Genomic DNA, 15,699 nt, shown 5'->3' with positions numbered 1-15,699 from the left:
ATACAATGATACGATTAGAAATACCGATTTCCATTCCGTATGCTCATGGTGGCCATATTTCCAACATGGCGTGTGGCAAATCACAAGAAAATCAGGATGCACGCGAACTACAATATCCCAGAAATGGAAAGAGGCACAGATGTGAGAGTTATGAAAACCAGTGGAAGAGTTATGAAGTGGCCTTTAATGCAATGCTAAAAACTTTTTACCACCTCAATTTTAAATGCCTCAAATAATGCCACGAAGTCATAAGTGAGCATCAGCCAAATTACCATTTTTATGTCCCGAAAATTCTGGGAAGGAGTTGAAACAAAACTGGCCTATATGGACTTCGTATTTGTCTCCACACAATATACAGCTGGACGAAACAGGAATCGTAGAAATAAATAGTGATGATTTTATAAGACATCAAATATGGCCACAAATGGAATTTTGCCAATGTCTGCACTTGAATATGCCTGTTAGCGGAAGTTTGAAAATTCTGAAATTTAGGCTAAATGACATTTAGTTCATAATGTACTCATGAAGAAAGAAAGAAAGAAACGGAGTTTTAGACGTTGGAAAGTTACGTACAAAATTATGTTAAGATACAGGGCAACGTCATGTATTTCTTTCAGCTATAACACATACAATACGCGAAAATGTAACTAAATATGACTAGTACAGTAAAATATCATGTTACTAAGAAAGCATGAACAAGAAACAGGTCTTAAAAAGCACGTGTGATAGTCTAATACAGTGCATTTGTAACAAACAAACAAAAAAAAAAAAAAAAAAAAAAAAAAGTGGCACAATTTTTCTGTAATACGAGCTTCTCCTGTGGGTATTGTCAGTTTCAAAGGTGTAAGTATTAGCAAAACATTTGATAAAGGTACTCAGGATGCATGAGCTGCCTTCCCGAATGTTCTTGGTCCCACTGATTTAAAGAACCGAATGTGCAAAATATAATACCCCAGATTTACATCTTCTACCACTGCCAGCCACCACTGGTGATCATAAAAGCACGCAAAGAAGTTCTGAAATTAAAAATTAGAAGAGTGGAATTCTGTGTGCATTGTCTGTGTATCTTCATATTCATTTGAATTTGATGTTCTGTAACATCGCAGTGTACAGGGTGGTCCAAAAGTGTGGAAACACGCGAATAAAATCTAAACCGTTCAGAATTGGAAAAAAGGAACAAAGTGATAACAGACGAGGGGAGGGGAAATCTTTTGAGATATGGCATAATCAGCCGCCATCTTCATATGGTGGGAACTTTTTAAAATGGGAACCCTATTGTGTGATACATCAAATAGGACTGAATTTTTTTTCAAGAATCCAGTGGTGAAATGTTTTTGGCTCTACGACCAACCCTTGCAAAGTTTTTACCGATTCCCTTTTGTTTCAGGTGGTGTAACACGGAATGGCACTAACAAAGGATGAGCGTATAGAGATCGTGTTGATCTCAGGAGAGCACAGCAGCAGATAGATCGCAGACGATTTAAACGTTCGTCACACAGAACGGGAGCCCATTTCCCATTGTGCAGTGTGGAAAGTATAATTAAATTTAAGGAAATCGGGTCGGTGGAAAACAAACCAAAAGCAGGCAGGCCTCGCACAGCGACGGACGAAACGACATCCACTGCTGTGTTGGCATCATTCGCGAAAAGTCCCACCTTAGTACCCGTCGCCTAGCCCAAGAATGTGATGTAGGCCGTATGTCCCTCCTCCGAATCGTATCTGTGCATAAGTGGCACCCATACAAGATACAGCTATTGCAACATCTAACCGAGGATGATCCAGACCGCCGGGTAGAATTCTGTGAGTGGGCCGCGGAATAAATCAACAGAATTCTTAATTCGCATAACGTTATGACGTGCTGTTCTCGGACGAGATTATTTTATTTTGTGTTGCGCGAGGTGAACAAGCAAAATCACCGATATTGGTGTGACAACAATCCGCACTGTTACGACGGTTCTCGGGTCGTTGGCTCTGACAAAGTGATGGTGTGGTGCGGTGTGTGGAGTACCCGTGTGGTGGGCTTATTCTTCATCGAGAGCAATTTAAATGCAATTGCCTACCGTAACATGCTTGAGGAGCACTAGAGGATGGCTCTTTTCCTGTGTTCTATCAACATGATGAGGCACCACCTCATTTCGGATTAGGTGCTCGTGAGCACCTGGATGAGCAATTCCTACAGAGATGGACAGGTCGGCGAGGACCTGTGGAATGGTTACTGCGTTCCCCAGACCTCACGCCATCGGATTGTTTTTTCAGTGGAGCTACGTGAAATCCGTTGTGTATGCTACCAAGATTAGGGACATTAACCACCTTCAACGCAGAATTACTGACGCGTGTGCCAGCATTCCCGAGGACCCTGTCATGCTAGGCAGGGTAATGGATGACTGGCAGCCAGAGTTGAAAAAAAAACACGTTTTCTTTAAAAAAAAAAAAAGTTTTTTATGTTTAAAAAAGTTTTTTTTTTGTTTAAAACGTTTTTAACGTTTAGAACAAAGTACTTTGTTTTAAACAAAAAAAAACACGTTTAAAATGTTTATTTTGTTTAAAACAATAATCTAAATAGGCATATATATATATTCCATTTTTACACGCTCACAGGTATTGCTTGCCATCTATATTCAACCCTTTAGATCAAATTTCGGGAGCTTCCCTAATCTCGATCCGTCCAAATGTTCAATTCCGGAGAAAGAAATCGGGATTTCCCGATTTCTGTTCACTGAATATGCAGTTTCTTTGTGTTACGTTCTACTGGTCGTCTGCATTCTTAATCTTTAAACGCCCATTGACGCAACTGCTGTATAAGGGCTTTAAACCTCAATGGCTCAGTCTCTACTTAAGGCTGGAAGATGGTTTTGGAACCAATTTATTCCTGAAGGATGCAGCTTTCCGCTGGTGTGCATTTTATCTATGTGGGGGTACCATGTGGCGGTGGGAGGAGGGTAAATATCGTGTTCTTTTGTTTCTTTTTAAACTTTTTTTTGGGAGCCATTCCCCCTCTTGGAGGATAGATTCATAAAAATTGATACGTGAAGCAATGAAGTAGGCCACTACATGGTAATATCGTGTATTTGTACTTCTTGCTTATATGGGGGAGCAGGGAAGGGGCAAAGTTAGCCAATTTTTGGAGTTTCAGTTTTTTGACGTAAATTATATTTATTTTTACAACAAACATCAATAGCTCAGCCCCTAATTAAGCTAGATGATTTGGTACCCAAGTATTCCTGAGGAATGAAGCCTTCCCCTAGTATGCATTTTATTAGGAATGGGCATGAGTAGAGCTAAAACTCAACTCGACTCGAAACTCGAAGCAAATTCCAGTCGAGTTTGGAGTCGAGTCAAAGGTAATTTTCTCGAGTCGAGTTTCGAGCCAAGTTACTGTTTTGACGTCGAGTTTCGAGTCGAGTCGAGTTTGATACACGGCTCACTCGTTTAGCTCGTTTTAACTTGTTTTGAAATCATGGCCTGATTAGACTGGAAAGCGAAAGTCATAAGAAATGTAAGCAGTAATATGGAACATTTTTAATGTTGCTCAGAAGATGGGACACTGCTCGCATCTCGTCTCGTCTCGATTAACAAGACGACTATGGAGTTTTATAACGAGACAGCCTCAAATGTAAACACCGGTATATACTGTAGTCCTTACCACCAAGGCTGAGACCTGCACGATCTAACTTTTGAGCCGAAGCAGAAGCCCAACCCAAGTAGTGATGTTAACTGGCTCAGTTCGGTTCAACTGAGAAGCAGCTCGAGCCGGCTCGGTTGAGATGAGGCACCGACTCGGCTCAGGTGAGCCATCGGCTCGAGCCGCCTCGGTTGGGTGGGTTGTTGGCTCGGTTCAATAGTGAAAGAGCTGTGAGCCGAGCCGCTAGAGCCGTTGAGAACCTGAGCCGAGCAGGTTTGAACATGTTTGGCCGACGCAGTCTAACTTTTAACGATTTTTGGTTCGAGCCTGGATACTTACTCCTCCGGAACTAAAACCCAGAACCTCGTGAACGATGTCCTTTCCTCCTTGACTTCACTTTTTCCGAGGTCAGCAGTCAACTAGTTTTTAGTATTTAGATACAAACCGCCTATCATTCATGTTTATACACGCTGGTGTTGTTATAATAATAATAATAATAATAATAATAATAATAATAATAATAATAATAATAATAATAATAATAATAATAATAATAATAATAATAAGTTGTAGTAATAGTAAGTATCATTAATAATAATTATATTGTCTATGTAGGATACTTGAAGAAAGTACTTGAAACTACACACAGCATTTGGCTCGATTTGGCTCTAGTCGACTCGAAACTCGAGTCGAGTTCGAGGAAATTTTTCGAGCCGAGTTCTCGAGTCGAGCTCAATGATGTCGGTTTCGAGTCGCGTCGAGTTTCAATGAAATCTAGCTCATGCCCATCCCTGTAGGGGGTATTTATGTACGGCCGAGAGAGGGAGGATGAAGTTCGTTTTTTAAATTTTTCATCGATTTTTTCATCAGATTTTGGAGGCCATTCCTCCCCCTTTGTGGTACATCCACAAAAATTAGTATGTGAAGCAATGAAGTAGTCCCCTACATGATAGTAATCTGTATATGTACGTGTGTTTATAGAGGAAGAGGGGGTCAAATTTGGCTAATTTACATTTAGTTTCAGAACGGTTCCATATAAGGCAAGATATATTTCACTGAAGTGGTCTAGAAGCATAATTCTTGTTCGTATACATGATGTGTGCAGCAAAAATGATTTGCATATGGACGTGGTACTGTCGTGGGGGAGGGAAGAGAATGTCTAATTCAATGAATGCTTTTCTGCGCATTTTTTAATACTTCCTACATAAAACGAATTCATTACGCAATGGCAGCAATGGCTACCATTTCTTATATTATTGTCACAAGTATGTGGCCTACACATTAGCATCATTTTGTCAACGCAGGTGACTGCAAGAGTTGCCAGGGCCCCGCAAAGTCAATGTTTTCATATTTTTTAATGATTTTTATGTCTGTTCGTTTCTTCGAAGACGGCGAGGATTTCACGAATGTTACCTCGTTGGAATCTGTGGTCTATAAGCTTTCCAACTGTGTATAAGTCATGACTCTGTGATAATTAGGAGGGACACCAGAGCTCCGAACATGAAATTTCATACCATTTTATTAAAATCCCTGGCGGGCGTCTAAAGGCTAATTGTGTTGTTATGCCGTAGACACTAATCATTGTTAGCTATCCATGTTGCAGATAGAGATGTATCTTGAATACTGTTTAGTTAAAAAATGTCATTTGCTCCTTGTAGGCTAGTCACTGCTCTTTTCTATGAGTTGTATTGTAATTGCCACAGTATTTCTCCTAGCTTATGATGTGAGAACTGTTGATTATTATGGAAATGATAGTGACCAAAAAATATTCAAGTTTTGAATTTGTGAATTTGGATCTTAGAATAGTGTATAGTGTGTTTAACCTCAGGTATTCTTGGAAATCAAGGAATGTTCAAATACTTCACTTGAATTTCTGTTGGTTTAGTTCCACGCACATTGATGTACAGAATTTCGTTCAATAATTGCTGTTATAATACGAATATAACTCTGCTTGTAATTTACTTCATGTACAAATCCTGCGAAGGATGGGTTGTTTGTTAGAAAATTAAATTAGCTTCTTCAATCTGATATTTTAGTTATTTTAAACATGTTGAACCACCATCGAAAAAAAAAAAAGTTTAAAACGATTTGTTTAAAACGTTTAAAACAAACTGAATAAAACAACAGCCCTCGTTTAAAACCTGTTTTAAACACTTGTTTTAAACATATCAATCCTGCTGGCAGCAGCGGATGCATTTAACGATTGCTTAGAAGGGACGACACACTGAACAATTGCTGCAACATTGGTCAGCTGGCCACACATTGTCCGCAGTGTTATCTTCAGGTAAGTGCAGAAAATCGGTTAGAACTTTGTAACAGTTGATCGTAGAGCCAAAAACACTTCATCATTGGATTCCTGGGAAAAATTCAGTCCTATCTGATATATCACACGATAGGGTTCCGGGTTCCCATTTAAAAAAAATTCTCGCCACTTCAAGATGGCGCCGTATGTCTCAAAAGATTTCCCCTTCTCCGTCGTCTATCATCACTTTTTTCCTTTTTTTTTCAATTCTGAACGCTTTTGATTTTATTTGAGTGTTTCCATACTTTTGGACCATCCTGTACTTATACTAAGCGGTGCAAAAAATGAAATGAAATATTTTAGTTTATCGTCTCATGATTATGCCCGGTTTCGCTAAGGAAGATAATGATTAAGGCAAGTGAATGATGATGCGAGGATTGATAGAATGAAAATGTGGGTATATCCCGAGAAAACCCACAGACATGGTTGTCCAGCACAAACTTACAGGGATCGAAACAAGTACTCCACGACCAGAGGTAAGCGCTCTACCACTGAGCCACCGTGGCCATATTTGATCTTATAAAAATCATCACTACTCATTTCTACGATCTCCTACTTCGTCCAGCTGGACTGTATGGAAATAAATAAGGAGTCCATACAGGACATTTTTGGTTCAACTCCTTCTCAGGATTTTCGGGGCTTAAAAATGGTAATTTGACTAATGTTCACTTATGACTTTGTGACATCAATCATTTGAGACATTTGAAACTGAGATGGTGAAAAGTTTTAAGCACTGCACTAAAGCTCGCTTCATACTTTTCCACTGGTGTTTATCTCACATCTGTACCCCTTTTCATTTCTGGTATATTGTATTTCATGTGCATCCTGATTTTGTCAGGAGTTGAATGAAATTCGATATTTCTAAACGTACCATTGTATTTAAGAAACATGTAACAATAGTATGCAAATTATCTGAATTTTAAAAAATGGTTGTGCAAACAATTTGTGGTAAAACGTGTGACTTTCGATGCAATACTTTCTTTACGATTTAACGAAATTGTTAATAATTGAAATTGTACAAGTAATTGTTAATAACAAGTAATTGTTAATAGGATACGATTTTCTTAATATTAAATATACTTCTTTTAATTTTTCTTTTACACCCGGAGTTGGTAGAGGGAATCTATAGTCCAGTTCTTTTGGTGGTGTTACATCTGCTGGGAAACGGACGGATGTGAGGGCTGATTTTGCATGATGGTCTGTGCATTCGCCAATTAACTGCACAAACCCCGTCATGGTTGGAGTTTACGTTAATTGTAGTTCCGTCTTTCACAACTTTGTGTTGAATGCAAACGCAAAACACAAAATCTCATTTGTTTCCCTTACAATTAACTCTAAACAGATGTTAGCTACATTAAAATAGGAAATCAAGCATAAAACCAGCTTCCGTCAACTGTTAAAATTCTTTTTACTAAAACGTAATGAATGAAAACATTGAGTTTTAATCAATTTATTTTGCTTGTTGTTTCTATTTTGTTAATAGTCTATTGTTTTTGAGGTTCAACTGTTTACTTTTCTTGTTGCTAGTATTGGTACATTATTTAGTATTTCTGTGTAAAATGGCCTTTCCTGTAGTAAAATGTTACACATGAAACTCTTTTGCGAAACTAAAAATAACCTACAGTCTGCACAAGACACAAGATAAGTATTTAAAAACAGACAAACAAGGTTTGGAGCCTGAAATATTGATCAATCGTTCATACAGAACCAATACGTCATTACAAAGGAAAATAGTGACTTACGGGTATAGCATTTCTATATTTCCATTTACAGGATTTATTACAAAATTTCACGATGATGAATATAAAATATTTAGTATCCACATTATGCAGATATCACTTCGTACTTGTATTAATTTTATCAGTTTGAAGTCTTGAATGACCAAATTTTGCGGTATTATTTGTTATATTAACTTTCTCCACTTTTTCTGCGGATCAGTTTTGTAGGAAATTTCCAGTTTCTTCATGGAATATAAAACTAAGGTTTGCAGGTAAATGCTGGTGTATGTAAGTTACATGAAGTTACATTTAAGTTGCCGCATAAGTTATTATTTTGTTGGTGCAATTATAGTATGTGTGGACTAGTTTCTACCTGGATTTTGTGTACTGATTTCGGAATTCTTATATTCTACTTATGAGAAATAATTTGTTATAGGCAGAATAGTATATGTATTGAACTGAATTTTAGAAGCAATAAACAATTGGAATTTTTTAATACTAAAATTTAGATTAGAGGAGTTTCTTGGAAAATGAGTACTATTCTGGAATAATGAGTAGTCAATCGGTATCTAAACCATACATGGAGAAGCTATGTGCTACGCTCTGGAGCTTCGTCAGATATTTAATCAAGTAATTATAGAGTTTAGAAACAAGTTTAATGTCCTACCGAGGCAAAGGGAAGTATGACACAGACGATAATGTTAACAGGAAACGGGAGATCCCCGAGAAAACCCACGCACACAGTGTTCGTCCACTCCAAAGCCCATCTGGGGGCTTAGTAGCTCAGATTTACATAGGATGAGTCTCATAAGTACCGATGGTTCGGATACAGCGATTAATTTATCAAAAAATCTTCTAAGATTTTGATGCTGTATCTACTTAACATCTTAGTTTTTCATCTATTTAGACCAAGTATCATTACGTATGTATTTCACGATAAACGTTTTGAAATAAAACTCTGTTAATTGTACCGAAATTCCATGTTCGATATTTCTATTGATAAATGATCGAATTTCGATACAAACAAAATTGTACCTATTAATCTACTAATAAGTACATACAGAATACATACACAGACAATAGTTTCAAAAGGCACCAAAGTAAATTCTTAAAATCTGATGTGTTTCAGTTAATTGTAAGAAGCGTATTTAAGTGAAAATTTCTAATAAGAAAGCACTCCAAGAAGACTTACTTTCCATGTAAACCTGCTTCTTCCATTAACCTTCTAAATTCGTCTTTCCGTTCCCTCATTTTATTCCTCTTCTCTCGTCGCTCTTCCTCAGCCCTTTCCTTTACATATTTCTCGAACACTTGTTTCCTCTCCTTCGATGTCAACAGCAGGTACCGTGGATCAAACACTATCTTATGAAGCTCCTTCTCCCACGTACTGAATGCAGATACCTGAGAAAGAAGAATACCTTTGTTGGTTCCAGTACTTATGATTCTCGATCTACTGTCTGCAAATTCTATGACAATCGTCTAATGATAATAATATCAATAAGAATAATAAACGGTAGTGGTTAAAAAACGCAAATCACATTTAAGTAGAATTTCTTCTGTCGTTGATATCATATAATTTTATTTTTAAATGTCACCAAACATAAAATCCTAAAGCTTTTCTCGAAAACAGAAGTAACTCTGCTACAAAGAAATTGTTACACAAAATCGTTACTCCTTAACATTCTCACACTACGAACAGGAGATATTTGTTCTATTGTTCCAACATTGGGAAGATATGACTAGACCGACAGTCATTACCCTCCTAGCCTTATTTTGCCACTGTAATTAAGAAATTTTTCCCAATGGCGAAATTCGTTAAAGCGTTAGTTTAACGTCACACAAACGAGACAGCAATTACTATATTAATAATGTAAGAACGAAAGGATTGTGAATAGGGGAAGAAACGGAAGGACCCCGAGAAAACTGACTCACTCGGTGTTTATTTACCACGAAACCCATATATCACATTTACGGCTTAAACGTAGGAACTCTGGCCCCAGAAGTGAACCCTCCACTGACTACACCACCAAATTTGTGTTTGAATTAATATCAACATGCATAATATTTCAAACCCGTTATCTGAAATATGACAAATTGTTTGGATCAATTTCCAACACGTAACATTGAATCGTCAGTAAGAGGGAACCAGCGTGCTTCCCTAGGTTCAAAACCTAAGGATTTTGGTGAAAAACAAGATATAGAGTAGCAATTTAGGAACATAATGGGTATCTCATTTATTTATTTATTTATTTTTCAAGGTAAAGGTATGAGGATGTCAACATTAAAATAAGAATTGCACATCATGAAACTTCGTTACTTTCATAGTGTACTGGAAACAAATGATTTATATTATTTTACGATAATTTGAATCACAAATTATGAACGTCCCATTTTCTTGTTTTTCATTTCATTGCGAATTGCTAAATAAAGCAAGCCAATCTCTGTTACATATTTTTGGAGAGGGGTGCTAGCAGAGGGGCCCCCACAGGTTCGCACCTTCCAACCCGACAACAGTTTTTGTGTTTAAGTTTCAAATGTTGCATTCCGGTTACTTTTTTTCGCAGAAAAAAAATCTTTTGTTTTATAAAACTGTTAACATTTCGAATTGGTCCTGAAAAAGCACACAAAAATTTGGCTCGAAAATTGACTAGCGGGAGGTTGAAATTTTAACTCATGTACCATAAATATTATTCGCAAATTGCTGCATCATTTTTTTAAGAATAATATTAAAATAAACAATATATATATATATATATATATATATATTAAAGTTTATTAGACAATAAATAAATAATTATAGATGGAAAATGATTAAATATGTACCTATAAATGTAGAACAATAAATATTGCAATATAACTCAAAGTAGAAAGTACACTTTGATACCTACAGACGTATCTCATATTTAAAGGTCAAGAGTCGGATGAAATTAGTCTTGCTATCCAATGACTCTCGACCCAATGCATACACTGATGTACAACTTTATCGGCTATTTTCGTAAACTCATAAGCACTTTCAAAATAATCCTCTTTACGAACTAAAATACATTATAATGAAAACATAGCAGCTTAAATACGTAACCATATTCCAAAAATTCTTAATTTGAGTGATAAGCTACCCTCACTTAATACAGGACAGGAAACTCGGATGAGATCAAAATTAGTGCGAATTAACAAAAAAAAAAAAAAAAAAAAAAAAAAAAAAGTTAGATTTATAAGTAGGTTGAAAATGAATTTCCCATTTGATTGTTGATCCAGTTGCATTTTGTGGATGATACACCAATATGATATCCCACTGCAAGCGAAAGCAAAAAGGTAATGCGCACAACTACAGAACATAGGTTTGTTTACATATGGTTTGTGGAAAACACAGATAAGTTTCTAAGTTTGAAGTTGCCAATTTAAAAAAGCAAGCACTCAACTACATCTGAAATAGTTTTAAATTTTTTATTTCGAGTGTTTTTAAAATCTCATTCTTAGCAAATCGGAATTCCCTGACCTTTCCCAATTTTCCAGGTCTGTCGCCACCCTGCACCTAATGCACGATAAATATTGTTACTTAATAAATTCATAGCTTGAAGAGCATTTTATATTTTTCGTCTCTTAGAAATACCACTTCCACGAAAGTAAAAGAACGAATAACGAAAATATTGTCATATTGCCAACTTCGTTACATGATACACCCTCTTTCGGTACAAGACGCCTCAATATGCACTGTAGTAACGACTGCGATATTACTCAACTATTCTATGTACGTGTATATCTTTGTGGTACTTTTTACGTCTGGCAATGCTAACACAGCATCTGAGCGCGAACGATACACTCGCGCGTTGCTGATGGTGTTACTGAGAACATATGTCGTCCAACAGATTGCTACTTCTTACACTGAAACTTCTATAAAATATATTTCTGTTAGGAATGCACGATATTTGTTCTCCAATATTTCATGAACTATAAATACCGACGTGTTTATTTCTAGAAGCAAGTTCTAATACATGCATTCGGAAATTCAAATAATGTGGTATCATGTTTTAGCCTTCAAAACAGAAAATCAAATAGAAGAAAAGAAAGAAAAAAAACTTACATCTTTCTCACTTAACATATCCTTGAACTGTTTTATCCTAACTTCAAGTGGAACAACTGCTCTCTCGCGGGCAGCGCGAACTTCCGCTTCAATGGCAGCTTCTTTTCCAATGTCAATCTGTTTCTTGTCTATGTTCTTTTCATCCTTGATATCTTCTGTAAAATAAAAAGTAGAAAAGGTTCTTAGTTTAATTCTGACACTCGACAAGATTTACACATTATCACATATTATGCTATTCAAAAGGTTCACAGATTCAAATAACAAAACAAAATGCATCTTTAAGAAATTAACATTATTATCAGCAACCTATCCAAATTCTTCACATTTCACACATTTGTACGTGTGAATTTATCGAGCATTTTAAACAAGATGAGATATTAAGAAAGCACTCAAAAACTCTTTTTTTATGTATTTTTCATAAACGTGATAAAGTATAATTATCTGAGTATAATTCACATTCATCAGTTTCAGCTATAAATAAGAACGTTCATTTCTCTAAACAATAATAATAACCTGAAATCACGAGTCATAATTGGATCGAATACTATTCACTTCATTATTTAACCTGAAATATAAGTATGCAACAACATTCGCTGAATACAATAAACCTTTTTAATATATATCTCAAAATATATACAGAACTTACCCATCTCCGACATTTATACACTTAATATATAAAGTATTGAAATGAAGGCATCAATTTGAGTACAAAAGATTTCGTTAGTACTCAGAATATATTTGTCTATTTTAGTATTAGAACAACTTTAAACAATGTGATTATGCGCAACCCTTTTGATAATGATGCTTTGTACTCAAAAATGATATCAAATTGATATCCCCAATTACACAGTAAAATGAGTCTGAAATGAAAGTTTCTTTCTATAAAACAGCTCTTACGATTGAACACGTGCAGTAATGCGTTCCAACTGACCACTCACACAGATCTAATACGAAAAATTGCATTAACAGATAGGCACTTCTTGAACGAATGAACAAAATACATTTGACTATATACAACCAGAGTTTAAATGCATTTCTCGTTTAAGTTTTGAAAAGCTCTATCTACATCCTTTCATAGTGTATGCAGTTCACAGGTTGCTATTTGATACTCATATATCTTATCAGACGTTTATTAATCCAATCCATAACGCATAATTTTAGAATTTTCATTAACACATAAATGTCTGAAACCTTTTCTGAAAATCTTGTATAACCATATTGAAAAACTTTACATACTGGCTTACTAGATTGTATTTCTACCGCTTTCAAGTGCTTAAGATTCCTTTCCAAACTGCAGAAAGCCATTTTGAGAAGTTATTCAAATATTACTGGGAAAAAAAGTATTTTCTAAAGGATACCACTTTTGAACGTGATCTAAAACTGCATTTTCCCAGTGTTGAGTATTCCGTTTCTCACTTAATTTGGAAAGCTTACTATCACTGTGATTCAAACATTTTGTACAGCTGAAAATTTACACTGATTTTGTTGGTATTATGATAAACACCTTGTGTCTGTTTAACACAGAGGGTGATTCCTAAATATTGATATACTCCGCAATGTGGGTGCTTTACATGCTTTTTCAGAGACCCCACATTGATAAACTTTCTCGTGATACATTGTTACCACTTATATCAGCACTTAATGTGATCAGTACTAATTCCTACACATTAAATTATTTTTTGTGTGTTTCAGATATCGCTGAAATGGACTGGTGCATGAATTCTACACTACGGTTTTACAACACAGCTGAAGTAACTCAACGCATATTGTTGTCGAAGGGACGGTGAAGTGAGCATCATGTAACTACCAGAACATAGATCGCTAGTTTAGAACCAGCAACCTAAAACTGGGAAATCATACACACCCTTGCACAATCAATGACTACGAATGCAGGAGTGGAGGTAATTCCACAACCACCACTCAGAGATTAACTACATGATTTAATCTCCACAATCCAGTATTTTTCGCTTACTCTGAAAGTTCAGGAAGGAAACCACAAACTTCCAATTGTCCTACATAAATCTATCCACTCAGGCTCAGAGATGACTGTTTATTTGAAGTTAATTATTTGAGAATCTATCAACCATCTTTTTCTTAACCTTTTCTTCTTTTTCATACATATATCATAGTAGAATTTTACCGGAATTGCGACATGCGGAACTAATGACCAAATCCCAGCTACACTTGAAAAAAACAGTACCAAAACGTGGATATTTCGAACTTATTCGTGACAGCATTGAGATTCCACCATGGTTGTGTTTCAGAGGGGTGGAGTCACTTCCAATCTTTATATAGCCCAAGCGAAAAGGATATACGCTGCAGTAGACCCCTCACCCTACTCCCCCCCATATATATATATATATATATATATATATATATATAAACAAAACTTCCGTCCTGATCAACCGCGGGTGGGTAATTCTACACATGGATAACAACACTGCACCACATACGAAATGTTGAAGGTTTCGAACTTCTACAATACCCAGCCTAAACCACAAATCATGTAATGGTATCTTTATACCGTATTATTCTTGCTCTGAGATGTGTACGTTTACTTTGTTTACTGTGTTAATATAACATACAATATATTTGCTGGTTAAGTTCTCAAGGAATTCTGTTCTCAGTTATCAACGTTAGAATATAATTACATACTTTGTATTCGTAAGATCACAGCTATAGCATAAAAATCAAGAATCAATAATTTGAATCAATATTTTTGTGCTATTATTACGATACATCTAGATACAAAGTATGAATCCTCTCATCATTATTTTAACAGTAGTAGGTAGAAGTCTGCTTCTTCAACACTGTGCTCTAACAAGTTTACGCAGAAGCTGTCATGTAAACATTTAGTTATATTTGATTGTAAATAAGAAGAACAAGTTAGAATATTTATCACTAGTCGAGAATCATAAGCTTCAATAAGCGAGGATGCGTAACTTCATTTTTATCTCATGATTATAATATCCTGCTTTCAGGTCACGTTTCAATTTTTTTAAGAATATTATCTCTAACAATTCTAAATAATAGTTATTATTATTTTCATGCAACACTTCAATTAAATGTAGAACTACACAATGCATATGAAAAATTATGAAGTTAGACGTAAAGACATCCAGATAAAAAACTTCCTTTTATGTATTTCAGAGCTCCCTCGTGACTAAGCGGTTACCGTGCGCGCCTTTGGCGTGGGAGACCCGGGTTTGATTCCCGGCGGGAGCTTATATGGTTCGGATTTCACGTTAATCAGTAGGTCCACGTCTCATATAGCCTCGCCGTTGAAAGGGACGGTAAACTAAAATAAACTCGACTCCTTTTATGTATTTCACACTGTATCTGCGATTTACTACGCTCACAGATCAGGCTGTATCTGATAAGGCACTGATGGTGAACCAGATGCCGTAGCTAGAGTTGAAAACAATTAATGTTTGGTCGAAGCAACCAGTAATACTGCATTTATAATGCTTTTTGGAAAATAAAATAAAATAAAATAAACAATAAGATTCATTTGAACGAATTACGAAAGAAATTCTTGAATTCATAAATTGGGATCCAACAGTAAGTACTGTTTTTAGAGTGGAGCTAAATTTAATTTTCTCTTATCTAACGACGTTCTGATATCTAACTAGAATGGGGAAGTTTGTATAGCGCATTCTGTTACTGCCAAAATGTGAGTCCTATACGATAAGTAAGGCGCGCTGTTCAATGAATGAAAACCTATCAAAATATCTTAGACCGAAACCCAAAGACTGATATATACGTATCCTTAATAGTTTATACCTTTACTCGATCATCACGTTAGATTAACCGCTTAGAACAGATTGTCACGTTTTGCATACTCACAAGTTCTCAGTAAAACATAATAATCACCTTTGACATCTTGACTGGAAATACCTTCAACGAAGATCCAGTTGTTTATTCTAGAGTCTCGGGAAACTTATTACAGGATCCCTCTACCCGAATGGTAAAGGAT

General features: G+C 35.9%; 1 protein-coding gene across 2 annotated transcripts in view; it reads right to left on the bottom strand.

Annotated features, from left to right (window-relative positions):
* Window positions 1–15,699, bottom strand: part of LOC145690285 (transcription elongation regulator 1-like) — a 166,991-nt gene that overhangs the window by 59,453 nt on the left and 91,839 nt on the right. For both annotated transcript variants that reach the window (XM_081765045.1, XM_081765055.1), the window contains 2 exons: window positions 11,724–11,878; window positions 8,835–9,043 (listed from right to left, as the gene is read on the bottom strand). In XM_081765045.1, coding sequence (XP_081621171.1) covers window positions 8,835–9,043; window positions 11,724–11,878 — 364 coding nt within the window. The remainder of the gene's footprint in view (window positions 1–8,834; window positions 9,044–11,723; window positions 11,879–15,699) is intronic.

This window comes from Thermobia domestica, chromosome 1 (genome assembly GCF_964235325.1).
Source record: "Thermobia domestica chromosome 1, izTheDome1.hap1.1, whole genome shotgun sequence".
NCBI lineage: Eukaryota > Metazoa > Arthropoda > Insecta > Zygentoma > Lepismatidae > Thermobia > Thermobia domestica.
Note: the sequence above shows the minus strand (reverse complement) of the source record. Positions and strands in the feature narration are given on the sequence as shown.